The sequence below is a fragment of the Quercus lobata genome, chromosome 10 (genome assembly GCF_001633185.2).
Source record: "Quercus lobata isolate SW786 chromosome 10, ValleyOak3.0 Primary Assembly, whole genome shotgun sequence".
NCBI lineage: Eukaryota > Viridiplantae > Streptophyta > Magnoliopsida > Fagales > Fagaceae > Quercus > Quercus lobata.
In genome coordinates this window covers 12,403,690-12,421,965 of record NC_044913.1, presented here as the reverse complement: position 1 = coordinate 12,421,965, position 18,276 = coordinate 12,403,690, and the positions used below count along the sequence as shown (strand labels likewise).

The window sequence follows — 18,276 nt, the reverse complement described above, 5'->3', positions numbered from 1 at the left end:
AAAGAGTCTATTAATCATTTGTTTACTAGTCTCATTTAGGACATGTGATAGAACCATCTTTGAGTCGCTGTTTAGAATTTCAAAGTTCAATGAACCAAAGCAACAACAATCACATTCCTTAACAAACCTAGTCCTGGCTCAGGACTCACGAAGGACCTAAATGGCTAAATCATTTATAAAAGTCCTTGGCTTAAGAATGGTAAAACAATCGAGAAGCCCAACTTTTGGCAAATATAATCAAAGGCCGAAAAAGCAGTATGAACAGAACATCCCTCCACTGAGAACACAAAATTCCAACATCGAAAAAAGAAATCCACCATATCCATAACCAACAAAAGCCTAAAACAATAAAGCAAAATCAAGCAAAGCATTAAACTACCTTGATTTGGACCAAGCCATGCTCAAAAAGAAGTCAAACCCAACATTTCTTTCTCACTCAGATTCTCAGAGCATACAAGACACAACATATAAACAAGCATTTGTAGCTCAAATTAGGCAATTAAACAAACCAACCCCTTTACTATACAATCATGAACTCAAAAGAAAAAACAACATAATAATCTCAAACTTTTATGCACAATTGTGTACTTTTCAAGAGCTCTTACCTATTCATTTCTAGTTGTATAATTTGCATTGCCACAACCCCAATAAACAAAAGACCTTTCATGATTCCAACTTTAAAGTGTGAAAAGCAAAAGCAAACATATCCTCACAAACACATTCCACCCAAAAAAAAAAATCCTTATCAGAAAGAAAAGGCCAAGGAAAAACACCAAACGTATATATTTCTAGATCACATTCCCTACGAAAATTTTATTATGTACACATTCACAAGGAGAATTACAAATTAACATTGACAAAATATCACAAAAAAAAACCCATATATCCCACATTACCATTTTCCCTAGTTCCTACAAATAATTAATTACAACCCAAAAGACCCAACTTTGTTTACAAAATCCCTCAATTCATGTAAGCTGGACAGTAATTAAAAATTGGAAACTTACAGGAAATACCAAAATTCAAAAGGTTGTAGAGTTAGCACCATACAAGTTTTTCCCGGCAACTCGGTACCGACTCCGACTCATTCCGCCCGAGTTCAAAATCCCTTCCCAATCCTCTCCTTCATCCCCTCCATCCTCCTCTTCTCTTCCCTTCATCATTCTCAAAATCCGCTTCGCCTTTTCCCTCGCCCTTTCGCTTCCTTTCTCTTCCACTTCCCTCAATGCCTCAACAGCTCTTGCTTCCTTTGCCAATCCTTTGAATCTCATACTCCCTTGGCTCAGGGCATACAACGCGGCCACGCAGTTCTCGCGCGTGGCCTCAGACTCTGCTCCTTCGCCATTCCTAAGCATTCCCACCAAACACTCCACCGCATTGGCGTCCAGCATCGCTGACCTCCCTTCCACGGATACAGCCAAGTTGCATAGAATCAACAGCACGCGACTCGCTGACTCGCCGGTTTTAGCCATTGCTAAAAGACTCGGCACGGCTCCGAGTTTCACCAGCTTGACTCGGTTGCTTTGTATAAGAGTCAAGTGGTACAGTGCCAGCGCCGAGTCGTGCCGAGTTCGCTCGCTTTCTGATCTCAGCGCGTGCATCAATGGCGGCAGAGCTCCTAACACTCCGATTGCCATTTTGTTGTCGTCCTCCAACGCTAAGCTGAAAAGAGCGCCGGCGGCGTGTTCCTGCGACTCGCTGAATCCTCCTTTCAACGCGTCGATTAAGAGCGGAACGAATCCTGACCGCACGATCTGCACCTTGTTGCGCTTTTCCAGAGAGAGGTTCACCAACAAAGCGATGGCGTGGACTTGTACGGCGGCGTATTTGGATTGAATCAACAATCGGACGGCGGAGAGTAGCCGAGGAGTACAGAGCGAAACCCTAAGGTCTTCTCTGGTCCTCGTGAGCTTTCTCAGCGAAACCACAGCTTCTTCTTGCTCATACACCTCCGCGCTTTTCAACTTCGCGATGAACTGGTCCTCTTCGGGAGTGGAAGAGTTAGGGCCTATGGTTAGGCTTAGAATTTCGTTCGCGACGATTTCGGAGGAGGAAGATGAGGAAGAGTAGCACAAAGGCCTAGTCGCGAGTGGTAGAGGAGTGCCTGGACTCCCCGCCGCGATAACCACCGACTCGTCGGAGGAGCTCGAGTGGAAGTGATTGACTCGGTGACCTAACTCAGTCGCCGCGTGCGACAGAATCAACGGCGGATTCTCCGCCACGCCTCTCAGAAGCTCCCGCTCCGAAATCCTAATCTCCGGACCCGAATTCCTCTCCTCCGCCGCCATTGTCGACCGGACCATCCGCTCCACGGAGCTGTATTCCGGTGCGGACGGGTGCTCCGTACCGTTGCTCTCGCACCACTTGAGGATCGTGGACTTGAACGCCTTATTCGGAATCTCCGTCGTGAAGTCGGGCCTCGACCCGTCTTCGAGCCTCGGGGAATACCCGAGGTCGCGGCAGACGCGTACGGACACGCGCTCGAACGTTTGACCCGAAGAGACCACAACCGGGTCGGACATTAAGGACCCGGAAATTGGGCAGATGAAATCCTTAGGGGTCTGTTTGGGACTGGAGTTAGAGCGGTGAAATGAAATTTTCCACCTGTGTTTTCCGTTTCCGCCCATTTGGGGTTTTGGGGTTATCTCTCTCTCTTTCTATATTTCTATCTTACTTTTCTCTCTCTCTCTCTGAAGTTGATGAGTAATGAAAGATTCTTCAATTTATTATTCTTGCTGTGAATGAGAAAAGTATTATTTATGGGGTCAAAAGACTCAAAAATATAGGGGCAATCTAATTGGGCTTTTGGAGAGAGAGAGAAAATGAGAAATTCTGAGTTGGGAGTTTGTGGGGTCCATAGAAGTGTTGGTGAGACGAGTATCATGAGAGTTAGCAATATATTATTGAGGTTTATTGAATTAGTCTAGGAAGAGTGATTTGACTTTTTGATAATGTTCTTAAGACTTTAGATATTTGATGATTGAGGATAGTGGCTATGAGAGATGCAACTATGTAACTAATGTAAGAAAGATTTTTTTATTTTATTTTATTTTAATTTAAGATTAGTTTCAAGTTTTGACCTTAATTTTGTACTAGCAATTACAGCTTTTTTTTTTTTTTTTTCTCTTTCAAGTTTTTAGTACAACATTGACTAGCCAATCAAAAGTCTTTGCAATCTCTTTCTGCGTCCCTGTCTGCTGCTCTGCTGATATTTTGTAATATATTATTTATTTCGAGTGTAATACAAATAAATCTCTAAATTGCAAATGGATAAGAAGATTGGGAGTTTAAATGTGAGATAAGAAAAGCTAATCCAAATATGAGATGAGAACAATATTTACTCATGGAGTGTCAATATATTGCCTCTTTTTTGAAGAATCCAATTAGAAAGATTTTATTACCAAAACAGAATTAATCAGAGTCAACATTTTTATATACAGGATTCAAGGTTTATTTGCATTGCTTACAATTGACATTTAATTGATTTACTCGCTCTTAAATTGTTACAGTTCTATCACTGCACACATTTGATATGATGGCCACTCAACAAATATAAATACTTGTGGGATATTGGGTGTTCGGGGTAAGGGCCGGAGTTCAAATCTCAAGGAAGAAACTTTACACACATATACACTTAAATTACGTTAAAGTAGAATTTCTATCTTATATAAAAAAAAAAAAAAAAAATGTTACAATTCTGTATCTTCAGGTCACAAAAGGAAGATGAGAAAAGCTAAGGGCATTAGTTTAAGAAATATTTTTAGAAACTTTTTATAGGGAAAAAAATAATTTTTTTAACGACTTTTATGTTTCTCATGAAAGTAGTATCAACACCTTCAGAACATAGTCCATTAACAAATACACTAAGTTAACAAGACCCAAAGAAGTTAACAAATTCAAAATATGGGAAAAAGAAAGCTCTAGACCTAGCAATCAATGAAAAGACTTGTAGCTCTTTGCACAATTGTTGTTTTCTCAACCACTTCTTGAACTAAATCTAGGGTAGTTAAAAGGGAAAAAAGTATCTAATATTTTGGATGCATGATATATTACATAGCATATGAATCCAATCCGCCTGTAAAGTCTATGTATTAGAAATGTGACGCTATATGTATCTGAAACACAAGATACTTAGTTAGAAAAAAGAGAGATAAATAAATAAATAGATGGGGAGCTTTCCTTCCTAATCACTTAATTGTTTTTTGGCTACCTTTGGTTCAAAATGAGAATTGGAATGGTTTCGGCCTTTTAGCCTTTTAGGTCTTTAAAGTTTTAAAGGAGAGAGAGGAGAAATCTTCAGCAAGATTTTCACCTTCTGCTTGGAAACGGGACCCATTACTAGAAATTATTCCTGTCCTCTTCGGCTAACATAAGTATTCATCTTCTTTTTGAGCTTCGAATAATGTTCATCACAACCTTTGGCTTGCATGCCAAATTATCAAGATATGAATAGTAAAATAAAAGCAGTAAAATAATTTCAGAATTTTTTTTAAATCATCAAAAGGGATTTCATAATTTTTATTTCAATCATTTATGTTCACAAGAAAGTAAAATCTCTTAATTATTTTTAAAGCAATGTTAGTAACAGAAAGGTTATAATTATAAAATTTTTTTTTTTTGAGACACAGAAAAGTTATAATTAGAGTAACATCATTTTCATATAAACTCACCATTAGATATCACTTTATTATGCATTAATTAAAATAGACCATGGGTTATAGTTAACTCAATTGGTAAAGTCTCTTTCTCTAAAAAAAAAAAAAAAAAGTGATAAAGTTTCTGATGGTTGAATAAGAGATATAGAATTCAATCCCTCCTACACCAAAAATCGATTAGTGTTTTAGTCTAATGATAATGAGCACAATCATAAGAAGTGGATGTTATAGGTTGAAAACCTATATAAAAAAATTGTAATGTAGTATGGTTCATCAAGTAATAGAGTCTCACATTGATTAATAATGACAAGATTGAGTAGTTAATATAACTAGTATGTAACCTGTGCTTACGCAAAGAATAATAAATTGTAGTAGTGCTATTGATGTTAGTTTTTTTTTTTTTTTTACAAAATAGAAATTCTACTTTATCCTAATTTAAGTGTATATGTGTATGAAGTTTCCTCTTGGAAACTTAAACCTCGGCCCATACCCCCCCCACACCCCACAAGCACACCCCACAAGCACTTATACTTGTGGAGTGACCATCACACTAAGGATGTGCAATATTAAAATAGTTTTTCCTTACAATTTTCATGATATTAGTTATGTTAGGTTTCTCATTACATTGCTATTATGTATATAATTTTGAAAGTTATTATTGGATACTACATATACAATATCAATTCTAATAATTGTACATGAAATTCTACTAAATACGACGCAAAATTTAAAAAAAAAAAAGATTGGTCCAATAGTATCTCCTAAATTGAATAGGGATACGTGCATGAGATTGTTTAACTTAATTACAATCTTTTAGGTTTAAGATCTTCGCATACAAAATATCTGAATTGAAATAGTATAAAAAATATGTTCATTAATTATTATTTTTTTTAAAAAGCAAAAATCTAAACAATTTAATTTTTATGAAAAGCTAACAAAATTACAATTTTTTAGGTTCAAGATCTTCACATAAAAAATATCTGCATAGAAACAGTATAAAAAATATGCTCATTAGTTTAAAAAAAAATAATGTGGGGTCATAGAGCCCAATAATATACACCCACCTTTTGTACTGGCCTGAGGCCCATGCCAAGGTCCATAATCGCATATGAAGAAGACAGTAGTGATCATGGCAACCCAAGAAACCGTGCCGAGGACAGCTCTATCATTGGCTAGCCAAAGCCAAGGTAGAAGAAAAGTGATTTACCGACAAAGACAATCTTCCAAAGCACTCTAAAGAAAAAGATAAGTACATCAAGTAAGTACACTGGAGCATGGCGGTAGAGCAATTCCAGGAAAAGCTGCTGCCTCCACATTAAATGCTCCATAACTAACACTTTGACCGCATTAATGTGGAAATGATACCCGAGCAGTGGCTTTTCAGACTCACAGCTACTATCTAAGAGCTCTAGGAGGAGGTTGATGTGACAAAAACTAACAACAGCAGATCTGACCTGCACGTATATGGTGGAGATGAAGGAGGAAAGTAGTATATAAGGAAGAAGAAGCTCTGAGAAAAAGGATCAGAGATTTTACCAGAGAAAACATTGTAGCAATTTGAACTAATTTTGTAACCATTGTCATTATCACTCAAGAAGTAATAAGTTGAAGCTCCTCGGACTAGTGCCGAGGATTGAATTGCTTGCTCAAATCCATATTTGTTTTACTTATTCATTCTTTAAATCATCTTCAACTGTTATTACACTCATTAAAGCCTAGTTCTTCTATCAACTCTTTACAAATTTATTGTATTGGGCTTGTTGGGTTTGAATTCACTTATCTCTTAGGAATAATGCTCAAACCCAGTCCCTACAAATAACAACAAAAATCTAAACAATTTAATTTTTATGGAAAGCTAATAAAATCATACATAGTCATGGTATATTACATAAATGACTTGCTTATAAATTTGAATAATTTTTAGTTACACTAAAAAATAGCTCATAAATATAAAATCATTCAAACTCGTACTTCCTCTAATTTTATATATAGAGTTAAATATATGATTATGTGTGGGTTCCAGTTAGATCAACTGGTAAAGTCTCTGAAAGTTATATAAGAAATCTGAGATTCAATCCCTAACTACACCAAAAAACTAATTAATGTCTTGGTCTGATGATAAAGAGCTATCATTAGGAATAAACGCCATAGGTTGAAACTCTCTAAAATATATATATATATATATATTTATGATTATGTTTTTTTTTTTTTTTTATTATTAGTTTATTTATGTTGGACTCATGGTCTTCTACATTGAATTAACTCACTAGATACAAAAATTTAAAAGCTTAGATTAGATAGGAAACGTGGCGCAAAATTAAAATCTAATTGAATTACAATTTGAAATATAATTGGATTTTTTCTCAACTTTGACTATTAATATATATATATATATATATATATATGTAGGGATAAGGGCTCAAAATCATATATTGGGCCTTGGGCCATGGCCGAGAATGTTGATTGGTCCAAGGACGAATAAATAGTAGTAAGGGTGTTAAGTTCAAAGCCCCGTAAATAAAATGCAAACGAAAAGGTTGGGACAGGTGGTCCGAGGAGGAGTGTCTCCTCGAATAAACGAAGCACAGATCGAATGCATATCATATCACTCAAAGTGACCTTCCAAGAAACTTCACTAATAAAGGCGTGCATTATGAACACACTGGAAGAGTGGGAGCTAAGAAATATCTATGAGAAAGCTGCTGTCATTACATTAAATGTTTTGCAGCTAACTTTCTGGCCGCATTTATATGGAGAAGGCCCCTGAACAGTGCTGCATTGGCTATCTCAACTCACAGAGGGCTAGAAATGGTGTCCAATGTGACAAGTACTCAAGTAGTGGCTTGAATGATCAACAAATGAAGGACCAAGATCATTAGAAAGGAGATATATAATGTAAGGGACCCCTGACAAAGAAGGGGAGGGGAAATTAGAGAAAGAAATTTAAAGAGAAATACTATAGCAGTCAAGAAACAATCATGTAATCATACTTAAGATAAATATACAAGAACTGATCTTCTCGGACTTGTCTGAGGATGACTTTCTTCAGTTGAAATCCATCTACCTTTTTGTTCTTGTCATTTGAATCAACTTTGTTTGCCATCTAACTCATTCTAACCCAGTTTTCCAACTCACTCTCTATAAATTTATTGTTTTGAGCTTTTTGGACTCGAGCCTATTCATTTTTTGGGCTTGGGATTCAAACTTGGTTCCTACAATTGGCGCCGTCTGTGGGAGATTTCTAGTGTTATAGTGAGTCTAACATTCAAGTATGGTAGGTTCAGATCCACACCAAACAAAATCTATGGGGTCTCAACGTATAAACCATTTTGTCAACCTCGAGCGAAGAAGAGACTGAGAGGGGAAATTAGAGAGAGAAGTCTAAAGAAAAACATTGTAATAGTCAGGAAACAATCGTGTAATTATACTTAAGATAAATATACTAAAACTGATCTCCTTGGAACTATCCGAGTACGACTTTCTTCAGTTGAAATCCATCTACCTTTCTGTTCTTATCATTTGAATCCACTTTGTTTGACATCTAACTCATTCAAGCCCAGTTTTCCAACCCACTCTTTGTAAATTTATTGTTTTGGGCTTTTTGGTCTTGAGGCTATTCATTTTTTGGGCTTGGAATTCAAACTTGGTCCCTACAATATATATATATATATAATTTTAGTTATACAGAAAAAAAAGACTCATAAATATAAAATCATTCACAATTATGTTTTTTATGTTTATATATATATATATATAATATATATATATATATAATTTTAGTTATACAGAAAAAAAAGACTCATAAATATAAAATCATTCACAATTATGTTTTTTATGTTTTATGTATATTGGATTCCTTGTTTTCAATACTAAATTAATTCATTTGGTACAAAAATTAAAAAAACTTAGATTAGATAGGACATGTGGCGCAAAATTAAACTCTATAAATTAGATGAGACACATGGTGAAAAATTAGACTCTAATTGAATTTCAATTTAAAATCTAATTAAATTTTCTCTCAGTTTTACCTATATATATTCGAATTTGGTAAGGATGGAATGTAAAATCCATATTTGACACAATCTAATAAGAAATTGACACATTAGCTTTTTACTTAAAACTTAATACATTCTACCATACCTAATAATACCACATCAATTTTTTACTTAAAACATGAAATATGGTATTTATTAAGATATTATCATATGTGATCAGATGTATTTATATTTTGGTAATATGATGATGTGTCATATCCTTATTGGAGGGTGTAAACCAAAGAGTTTACATCAAGTCCTTACAAAAGAGATTTGAGCCAGGTCAAGAATTAGCCTAACGATCAATTAAAGCTCAACATTGCATCCTATAATTATTGAATAAAAAACTAGGTTTTACAACAAAATGAAAGATCATATTTTAACAAACTCTTTGATTTTGTACATAAAAAAGAAAATTATTGCTAATTTTTTTTTTTTTTTTTGATACCACAAAAGGAAGATACAAAGTTATTAGTTTACAAAAGAAGTTGAATTAGCCCAACTGTTATGTATTGGCATTCTAACTGCCATAGCTACAACATTATAAACAAAATCAAGTACAATCCTAGGAACCTCTAATAGCTTACAAACTAGTCCATCCATGTACAAAACATCCAGGTCAGCAATGAGAGACCTCTCCTGCCAAGCTGGTTTCTTGGACTTACTAACAAGTTGAATTAGGTTCTTACTGTTGGTTAAAATAGGATCCGTTTAAAGCCATGATTCTTGACTGTGAAGACAGCTTCCAACAGAGCCTCCTGCACAGCTCCTTTAATTGTACTAGCGTTGCTACTATAAACACCATAGAATTTGATAACTCCTTGCTGATCTTAAGCTTCAAAAGCCCAAGCACTCCTATTGAGCCTCGGGTTTCTAGTCCCTGCAATTTTAATTAGGAGTTGCCACTGTCTAGTGACATTGCTAGGTTCATTACTTAGCCTGCTTCTTGTAATAAGGGGACTGGTTGGCTTGAGAAGACCTCTTTGTACCTGCAAGACAAAGTTTGTGCTGTTAGGATTACTTTCATGGGGTTGGGCTGTTTACCTTCATGTACCATCATGTTCCTATGGAGCCAAATGGTCCACACAATGTGGTAAAGATGGACTGCATATATTCAAAAGAACCTTCTTCATTCCAGTAAAGAGCATTATTCAGATTAATTAACCATTGCTGAACAAATATGTCACTAAATTAGAAGTATGAATAGCCAAAGATGAACCATGCCAACAAGCTCTAGCAAAAGGGCATAATAAAAACAAATGAAAAGTTGATTCCTCCTTATAGTTGCACATTGGACATAACTCATCATCAGATATACCCCTAATTTTTAAAAGCTGCAAAGTTGGAAGACAATCATGTAATAATATCCAAATAAAGGTCCAAATTTTCTGTGGAAGCTTTATCTTCCAAATCAATGCCCAAATTTTACTTTCAACCAGATTCACCCTATGACTATCAATAGAAGAAGCCAAGCAATCCTTAAGGAGAAGCCTATATGCTGTTTTGACCTCAAAGTCCCCACTCTTTGAGTGCTTCCACAATAATTTGTCACCTCCAACATTAGTTTTTGGCAAGGGAATTTTCATAATCTCCTCACAGATAGGAAAAGGGTAATAGGTTTGCACTAAATCTGCATTCCATGAGTGATTCTCTTGATTAATAAGGTCAGTTACAGAACCATCAGTTATGAAGGGAATGTTCAACATATTATGTTTACACCTAAACCACTCATTATCCCTTAAAGGAATGTCTAAACCCTTATTCACCCACCATCTACCTTCCTTAAGCTTAGGATTATCAGATTTAATGATGTTCCTCCAAACCCAAGATTGATGCGGTTTAGGAGAGCAAGTATGGATGGATCCCCTAGGATAGTACTTTGCCTTGAAGGTTCTTGCAATTAAGGAATTAGGATTATGGCATAATCTCCAATATTGTTTAGCCAACATAGCTTGATTTAAAAGACTAAATCTTCTTAGACCTAAACCCCCCGAAGACTTAGGACAACATATCTTACTCCATTTAAGAGAACGTAGTTTCTTAACCCCAGGTGCATGACCCCACCAGAATGCCCTAACTATAGAATCCATCCTCCTACATATTGTTTCAGGAACCTTAAAACAAGAGAAGGTATAGAGGGGAGGGTTTGAAGTACATAGTTTATTAAAGTTGTTCTCCCAGCTTGAGATAACAGATTTGCTTTCCATCCTTCAAGCTTGGATTGAAGCTTGGCCACAAGGAATTGGAAGTCAGCCACTCTATTCCCCCTAAGCTTAAAATTAATACCTAGATACTTGTTGGGATATTGAACCAAATTAACATGAAGTTGTTTGGCCAAATCTTCTTGTTTAGATGGAGGCATGTTAGGAGATCAATAAAGGTCAGATTTTCTAAAATTAATGTCCTGCCCAGAAATCTTACAGTACCAATCCAAAATTTTCTTTAAGTTTATTATAAATTTATTGTCTTTTTTGAAGAAAAACAAAGAGTCATCAACAAACAACAAATGTGTAAAAGTACAGCCACTCCTACCAACTTTAACTCCATTGATTAGCTTGTCATGTTCAGCTTTTTGTGAAGACAATGACAAAACATTAGCACACACGAGAAAGAGATAAGGAGAAAGAGGATAACCCTGTCTCAACCCCTTACAAGGCTTGAAGGATTGAGACCTACTGCCATTAACAAGGAGAGTGTATTGTACTGAAGTCACACATTCCATCATCCAATATCCATTGTTAACTAAAGTTCATGGCAGTCAGAATAGCCCTAAGGAAATTCCAACTTACCCTATTATAAGCCTTTTTCATATCAATTTTTAAGGCTCCAAAGCTACCTTTTCTACCCTTTTTCTTCCTAAGAATGTCCATGATTTCATGAGCAATAAGAATATTGTCAAAAATACTCCTACCTTTTAGAAATGCATTTTGAAAGGAAGAAATAAGACTGTCCATGAAAGGCTTTAATCTGTTAACAAGGATTTTGAAGATGGTCTTGTATATCACATTGCAAAGACTAATAGGTCTAAAGTGTGATACTTCGTCAAGAAAGGGAGTTTTGGGGATAAAGGTGAGGAAAGTGTGATTAAGGGGTTTAAAAAGGGGCCCTGAATGAAGAAAACGCTTGAATGGTGTTGACAACATCAGTTTTGACAACCTCCCAATACTGTTGATAAAAGAAAGCATGTATTCCATCAGGACTAGGAGCTTTGTGAGGCCCTAATTGGAAAATAGTGTCCTCAATCTTTCATGAAGTGACTAGTCTACTCATATCCAAGCACTGCTAGTGGGATAGTTTAGGAATATCCAAAGATTGAAGTTCCATTTTAACTATATTCTATATGACTAAGTTAATATATATTAGAAATAATTATTCACTTATTTGTATCTTTATCTTGTATATACTTAATGGATAGTAGTTTTAATTTTCTTTTTTCTTTTTTCTTTTTTTTATATAACCAAAAAAAAAAAAAAAAATGAGCTTGCAAGTATGGTCACTATTCCTAACTCACTTAAACCTTATTTTTTTCATGTATTAATTAAGTTTTAATATATTTCTTATTCTAGAATGATCAAATTTTGTTGTCAATGTTTTAGCCCCTAAAACAAATTCCTGGATATATGTATATCCAAAAGTTCTATCAAGTTTCAATATATGTTGAAAACTTGAAATACTGAAATGTCATTTGATGAGTCCTCTTGGACATCTTCTAAAGCTCATTTTATATTATGCACCCTACTTTAGTTCAATGGAAATATGTACAATGTCAGTGAATATATCTTGGTTGCTTTATGCAATTGTCAACACTCAAATCTCAATAGTATAGCCAGTAATAAAGTAAAGGATGTCCAACTTAATTAATATACAACAGCTACAGATCATAGTTATAATATAAATTAGATAACACCACTAGAACTGTAGCATTCATCTATTCAGACCATTCCTTTCTACTCTTTTTCATTGTTAATATGAGCAATATATAATGACCTCTTCAAATCTTACGTGAGCAAGCTTCCATGCTGCAAAAGTTGGGTACAGAAACAGTCCTTCTACTGCAAATTAATGATACCTTGTATATATTATTAGATATGGAATTAATAATGCTAGCTCTTTGTTAGATTAATAAGATTGCCACAGTTCTAGCTAGAGAAGCTTATTACGCTTTGTTTGGTATAAAATATATCCCACTGTTCCACTTGTAGGATATTTTATTCACTTCTTTGTAATAATCATCCAAGTCTATGCCTTTTCATCAAGCAAAATATGAACTGTCACTGATTTATCTGTAGAACTTAGAATGAAAAAAAGAAAAAAGAAGAGAGTCTCAATTAGTTGCCTAATAATACTTATCTTTGTTGGTTGCAGCATTTTGAAACTAGAAAAGTAGTTCCTGCACAATTTGTACAACCTTGAGTTTTTGAAAGAATATTTAACTGGAGATCGTGGCCTCAAATTCTAGGTGGTTGGCAGATCACATTAAGCGTGAAAGCATTTGTAGATTTCAATATACTATTGTCGAGATTCGGTAGACCTGTAAGAGACATCAAAGAACAAGAAGATGGTTTGTTAAGCATGGTATATTTTGGCCCTGACACTGTCCTTCATTGGGGTTTGTCTTCTAGCTCGTGCAACAGTCGTTTGATTTGAAGGGAAATAATTTTTACGTTACCAAATTTAACAAGCAAACTTTCTTATCACACTGTAACAAAAAATGTATGGCTTGCTTCACTTCACAACAATGGAATAATTGTATAAAATTGATGGTAATAATTTTATAAAAGGAATAACCTTCCTCGGGCAAGGAGTATCATTTTATATATCATATTCTTCGCAACTTGGAACATTCACTTATTTAAATTTGGGGAACTCAAATTAATAATCATATGTTAGTTGAAAATGTTCCATGACTAATCACATTGATATGAAAAAAGTATGTTATAACTAGGAAGAAACAGTTGGTGCCACATCATAGCTGATCAAACTAATAAGGTACCCAAATTAACTAAGCATGTTGACTTCGTTGATTTAGTAATAGAAGTTACTCACTCTTATGTACGGGAAGAGTCCTCGCTCCTCCCATACTCATTATGAGAGGAGGGTATGAGAGGAGGGAGGACTCCAATACAAATGAATAATTTTCCCTAATAATAGAACATTGTATGAGTAAGCTTTTTAATCAAACAAAGTATGTTTAGTGAATATGATTTTTCTATTGACTTTCTTTCTAACTTAAGTATCAGAATTATGAAATTGATGTCACTCCCATTATTTTCAATTTTTGGCCGGCATTTTTTCAGTCAACAATATAACTAAAAGAATAGAATGAATTATGAAAACTCCATCGCCTATATTTGATGTGTATCATTATTGCACCTTACTCTCCATAATAATAATAATTGTAGGGATAAGGGCCCAAAACTCCATATTAGGCTTTGGGTCTTGACCGAGGACGTTGGTTGGTTCAAGAACGAATAAACAACAGTGAGGGTGTTAAGCTTAGAGTCCCATGGGTATATGGCAAATGGAAAGGTTGGGGGAGGTGGTCCGAGGAGTAGTGCTTCCTCGGATAAACGTAGCGCAGACCAGATGTGTATCCTATCGCTCAAAGTGATCTTCCAGGAAATTCTACTAATAAGGACATGAATTATAAACGTATAAGAGGGATGGAAGTTCAGAAATATCTAAAAGAAAACTACTACCACCATATTGAATGCTCTATAGTTAACTCTTTAGTCGCATTAATGAGAAAGTGATCTCTGAACAGTATTTTTCAGTCTTACAGTTACCCCCAAAGACTTCAAGAAGGGGCTGATAAGATAAGTATCAACACCAACCATTTGGCCTACACGTGGAGGGTAGAGATAAAAAGGGAAGATAGTATATAAAGAGAATGAGACAATGAGAGTGGGGGATCGAGAAATCAAGAGAAAAACACTGTAACAATCAGGAAACAGACTTGTAATTAAACTTAAGAGAAATATAAGAGAACTGATCTCCTCGGACTGTGCCAAAGACATTTTCTTCAACTTAAATCAATCTTTCTTTCGATTCTCGTCATTTGGACCCACTTTATCTATCATCCAGCTCATTCTAGCCCAGTTTTCCAACTCACTCTCTACAAATTCATTGTTTTGGGCCTGAGTCCATCCATCCTTTGGGCTGAGAACCAAATCGAGTCCTTACAATAATAATAATAAAACAAGGTGGGGAAAGTGTGTGTTGTGTTTGGTTGTCATGAAAGTAAGTGAATGAAAATTAAAAAAGAAAAAGAAAAAATTGAGATGATTTTTTTTATTTCATTATTTTTTGATGATGCGGGAGGAAAGGGATTTCATTAAGATGATAATGTGACTTTTTAAAATGTCAAATAAATTATTTTTTATTATAATTAAGTGACTTATAAGCATTCCACTAACCAAGTTAACAAATTTATTCTATTATATAATGATAAGGACAAGAATAAAACACAGTTTAAAGGATTTAGAACTAAATGAAATACTAAATTTGTTGAAGGCCAAAATGAAAACATCCTCAATGTTGAGAACCAAAAGCATATTTAGAGATATAATTTAAAAAGAGAAGATAATATTTATTTAATAAGAATTTGTTTAGTATTTGATTGCTTTACGTACCCAAAAAGATGGAACGTGCTAACTAGTTTAAACTAACATAGTTTAGTACAATTTATAACTTTGATAAGAAAATTTTAAAAAACATATATTAGAATCATGTCATAGAAAATGGAGATTTCAAAAGTTTATCACAATATTTAAAACCAATTTAATATATATATATATATATATATTAAAATGACATTAGAACCTATAATTTAACTAGAATAATGACACCGAAATATATGGCCTTTCAAGACTTATCACTTATGTAGAAACAATAGAACAAGGAAACAAAAAAGTAAAAATAAAAACTTAATTGATATGATTAAATGTGGAATAGTTAGACAGTTGAAAATGCTCATCTTATGAAAAAAAAATGAAGTTAATAAGTATAACATTTGATATAAATTCATATTTTTATCAGAATGTTCTGGATTTTTTGAATAATTATTTTAGGGGGCTAAATTAATGACTAAGCCCAAATTAGGGCTATCCACGAGTCGGTCCGGGTCGGGTTTGTGCCCAACCCGATCACTTCGGGTCTCCTAAACATGGACCCGCCGTCGACCCGCCGACGGCAACGGTTTGGGTGGTCGGACGTCAAATTTTTCCGGTCGGGCTCGGATTGTGAGAATTGCGCCGGATTTTTGCCAAAATCTGCTTATTTTTGCTGGATCTGACCGGATTTCGAAGAGAGCTTGGCTGATCTCAACGAGCTTAGGCCGAACTTGAAGAGATCTTGGCAGATCTCGAAGAGATCAGGCCCGATCTCGAAGAGATCCGGCGAGATCTCAAAGAGATCAGGCCAGATCTCGACGAGATCTCACCGGATCTCGACAAATCGGAGAAAATCATACCGGCGAACTACCTCAATCGATGGAAAAAGCTTTTCCGGTGTATTTTCCTGTTGGGTCAGTTGAAATTAGTTTTCCATGCTTTAACCCGTCAACCGACTTGCCGGACTCGGATTTTGGGATCCGGGATCCGCCGCCGACCGTCACCGGCGTCGGGTCGGCCGGTTATCGGGCTGGATCGACCGGGTTAGGCGGGTGGGTCGGGTACCGGGTCTGGTTGGACACCCCTAGCCCAAATAGTGGGTGACTGGACTAGGAATGAGAGGCCTATATAATTAATTTGTGGAGGTGGATGGTCAAGGTCAACACTTTGATCTCTTATCATCACAGATTTGTAATTAAAGAAAATAGATTAACAAAAATGACAATACAGATAAGGAATTAAGTCAGGTTAAGAGAAATTTTTATTTAAGTTCTTCCTCGGGCAGGCTAAGGAGCAAGTGTTCTTTAGGAATACACTTCTCTGTTTTACAATGATTACTTTCTCTCTCTAATCCTTATTTCTCTATCTCAACTTTTTCCGATCCCCACTTAAGGAGGAAATTTCTTCTTATATGTTGGTACAAACACAATAATAATGAAAATAACAAAAAGAGAAACTGAATAATACTTTTGAATATTATTAATTTAAAGAGAAAAAAATTACACAACACTATTTGGACTGAAGCGCGGCACTCACTCTCTTTAAAGAGATTCAAGCCCTTGGTTTGCTAAACTTTGTAACCGGTGCAGACCTTCTTTAACTTATCTCCCTCATAATACAATAGCCCAATAAGTGTTGTATGGCTAGACCAACCTCTGCACAAAGTGTTTAAGCCCAAAGCTCCACCAAAAAGATCCAAGAGTCTAATTCATTTCCATTTTTGAGCTTCCTCCTCTCACAATTATTATTTGAATACTCTATGTATATCATGTAATAAAGTTTGGTGAAATTATGTATCAATTATTGCCAATTATAATTGTGTGTTACTTTTAAAGGCATATTAAAAAACAAGATGGGGTATTTGATTTATTGGTAGACAATGTAAAACCTAATTATTAACAGAGTGCATGGGACTTTACCTAAATCTTTAGACTTTTTTGTGTTGTCGTGTACGTGTGCATGAGCATATCCAGTTAAAGCTACCTTTGCTTTAAGGCCATCGCTTGCTTGTGGAATTGAAAAACTCAATACTTTTTGATGCATTCACATAAACTCATAAAGGTACAAATGCCCCTTTCAAATAAAATGCCCCAAATCCCATTCATATTATTGTGTAAAAGTGTACTGCCAATAAAGCTTTTATTGAATTTGGTAGAAGAATATTTAGAATCTGAACCACCATATACACAAAGACAATGCCAACTTTTGAAATTTTGCTTTCTTTTTGGCCAAATGAGTAAGACAATTGACAACACTAACTTAAAAAATAAATAATATAAGCCAGATTGTTGTTTTAAGTGGAAGGTTTAGATGAGAGGTGGCTTTCCAACCTAATTTTTTTATCCTTGGACTATAATTAGCAAATTTTAGTTACAATTATGTGACCCTAGCTAGCTAGAATTTGTATGGTAGAACCATATTGGTTTACACAAATATTGAAACACATGATAAGAAAACCACTCGTTGAGAGCATTTACATCCATAATTAAGTTGAGAGGAAATTAATAAACATTGATTGGAATGAAGTATTCATTGATGATAAAAGGAACTAAAATGATTTCACCCAAACTTTGTCCATATATCTTATGATTGTTGTTGATTTTTTTTTAAATTTCCAAAGCAAATATACAAAACAACATATTAGGTGGGAACTTCTCCAAAAAAATAAAAAGGCATATTAGGTGGGAAGAAGATCTGAGATTCTGGATACCCAGGCCCATGAGAAAAAGAAGAAGTGGGCCGTTTAGCAAGGTTGTGGGCTGCAATATTTGCTGAAGAAAGTTATATACATATAGTAAGGTGAATTAAATAATTTCTGTGAAGGAATGTGCAAATTTTTCAACCACTTTCTTGAAATCTTTAGGCCGCTTAGCCCTGGTTTGCAGTCAGTTAAGAAATTGGGCTCGGCCTAAGTTAAGAATTAGGATCATGAAGCCTAATAGTTACAAATGCTCAACAGGTCCACACAGAATCGTA

At 35.1% G+C, this 18,276-nt stretch overlaps 1 protein-coding gene across 1 annotated transcript; it reads right to left on the bottom strand.

The window, feature by feature from the left end:
• Nucleotides 1–767: 767 nt before the first annotated feature.
• On the bottom strand, nt 768–2,757 carry LOC115965480 (U-box domain-containing protein 38-like). The gene has a single exon (XM_031084713.1). It carries the CDS (start codon nt 2,625–2,627, stop codon nt 1,023–1,025), a length of 1,605 nt encoding a protein of 534 aa, XP_030940573.1. The 5' UTR covers nt 2,628–2,757; the 3' UTR covers nt 768–1,022.
• Nucleotides 2,758–18,276: the final 15,519 nt, after the last annotated feature.

Bases quoted from the DNA above. Each gene is read 5' to 3' on its own strand.
- LOC115965480 (XM_031084713.1), bottom strand. From the start codon at position 2,627: ATGGGCGGAAACGGAAAACACAGGTGGAAAATTTCATTTCACCGCTCT.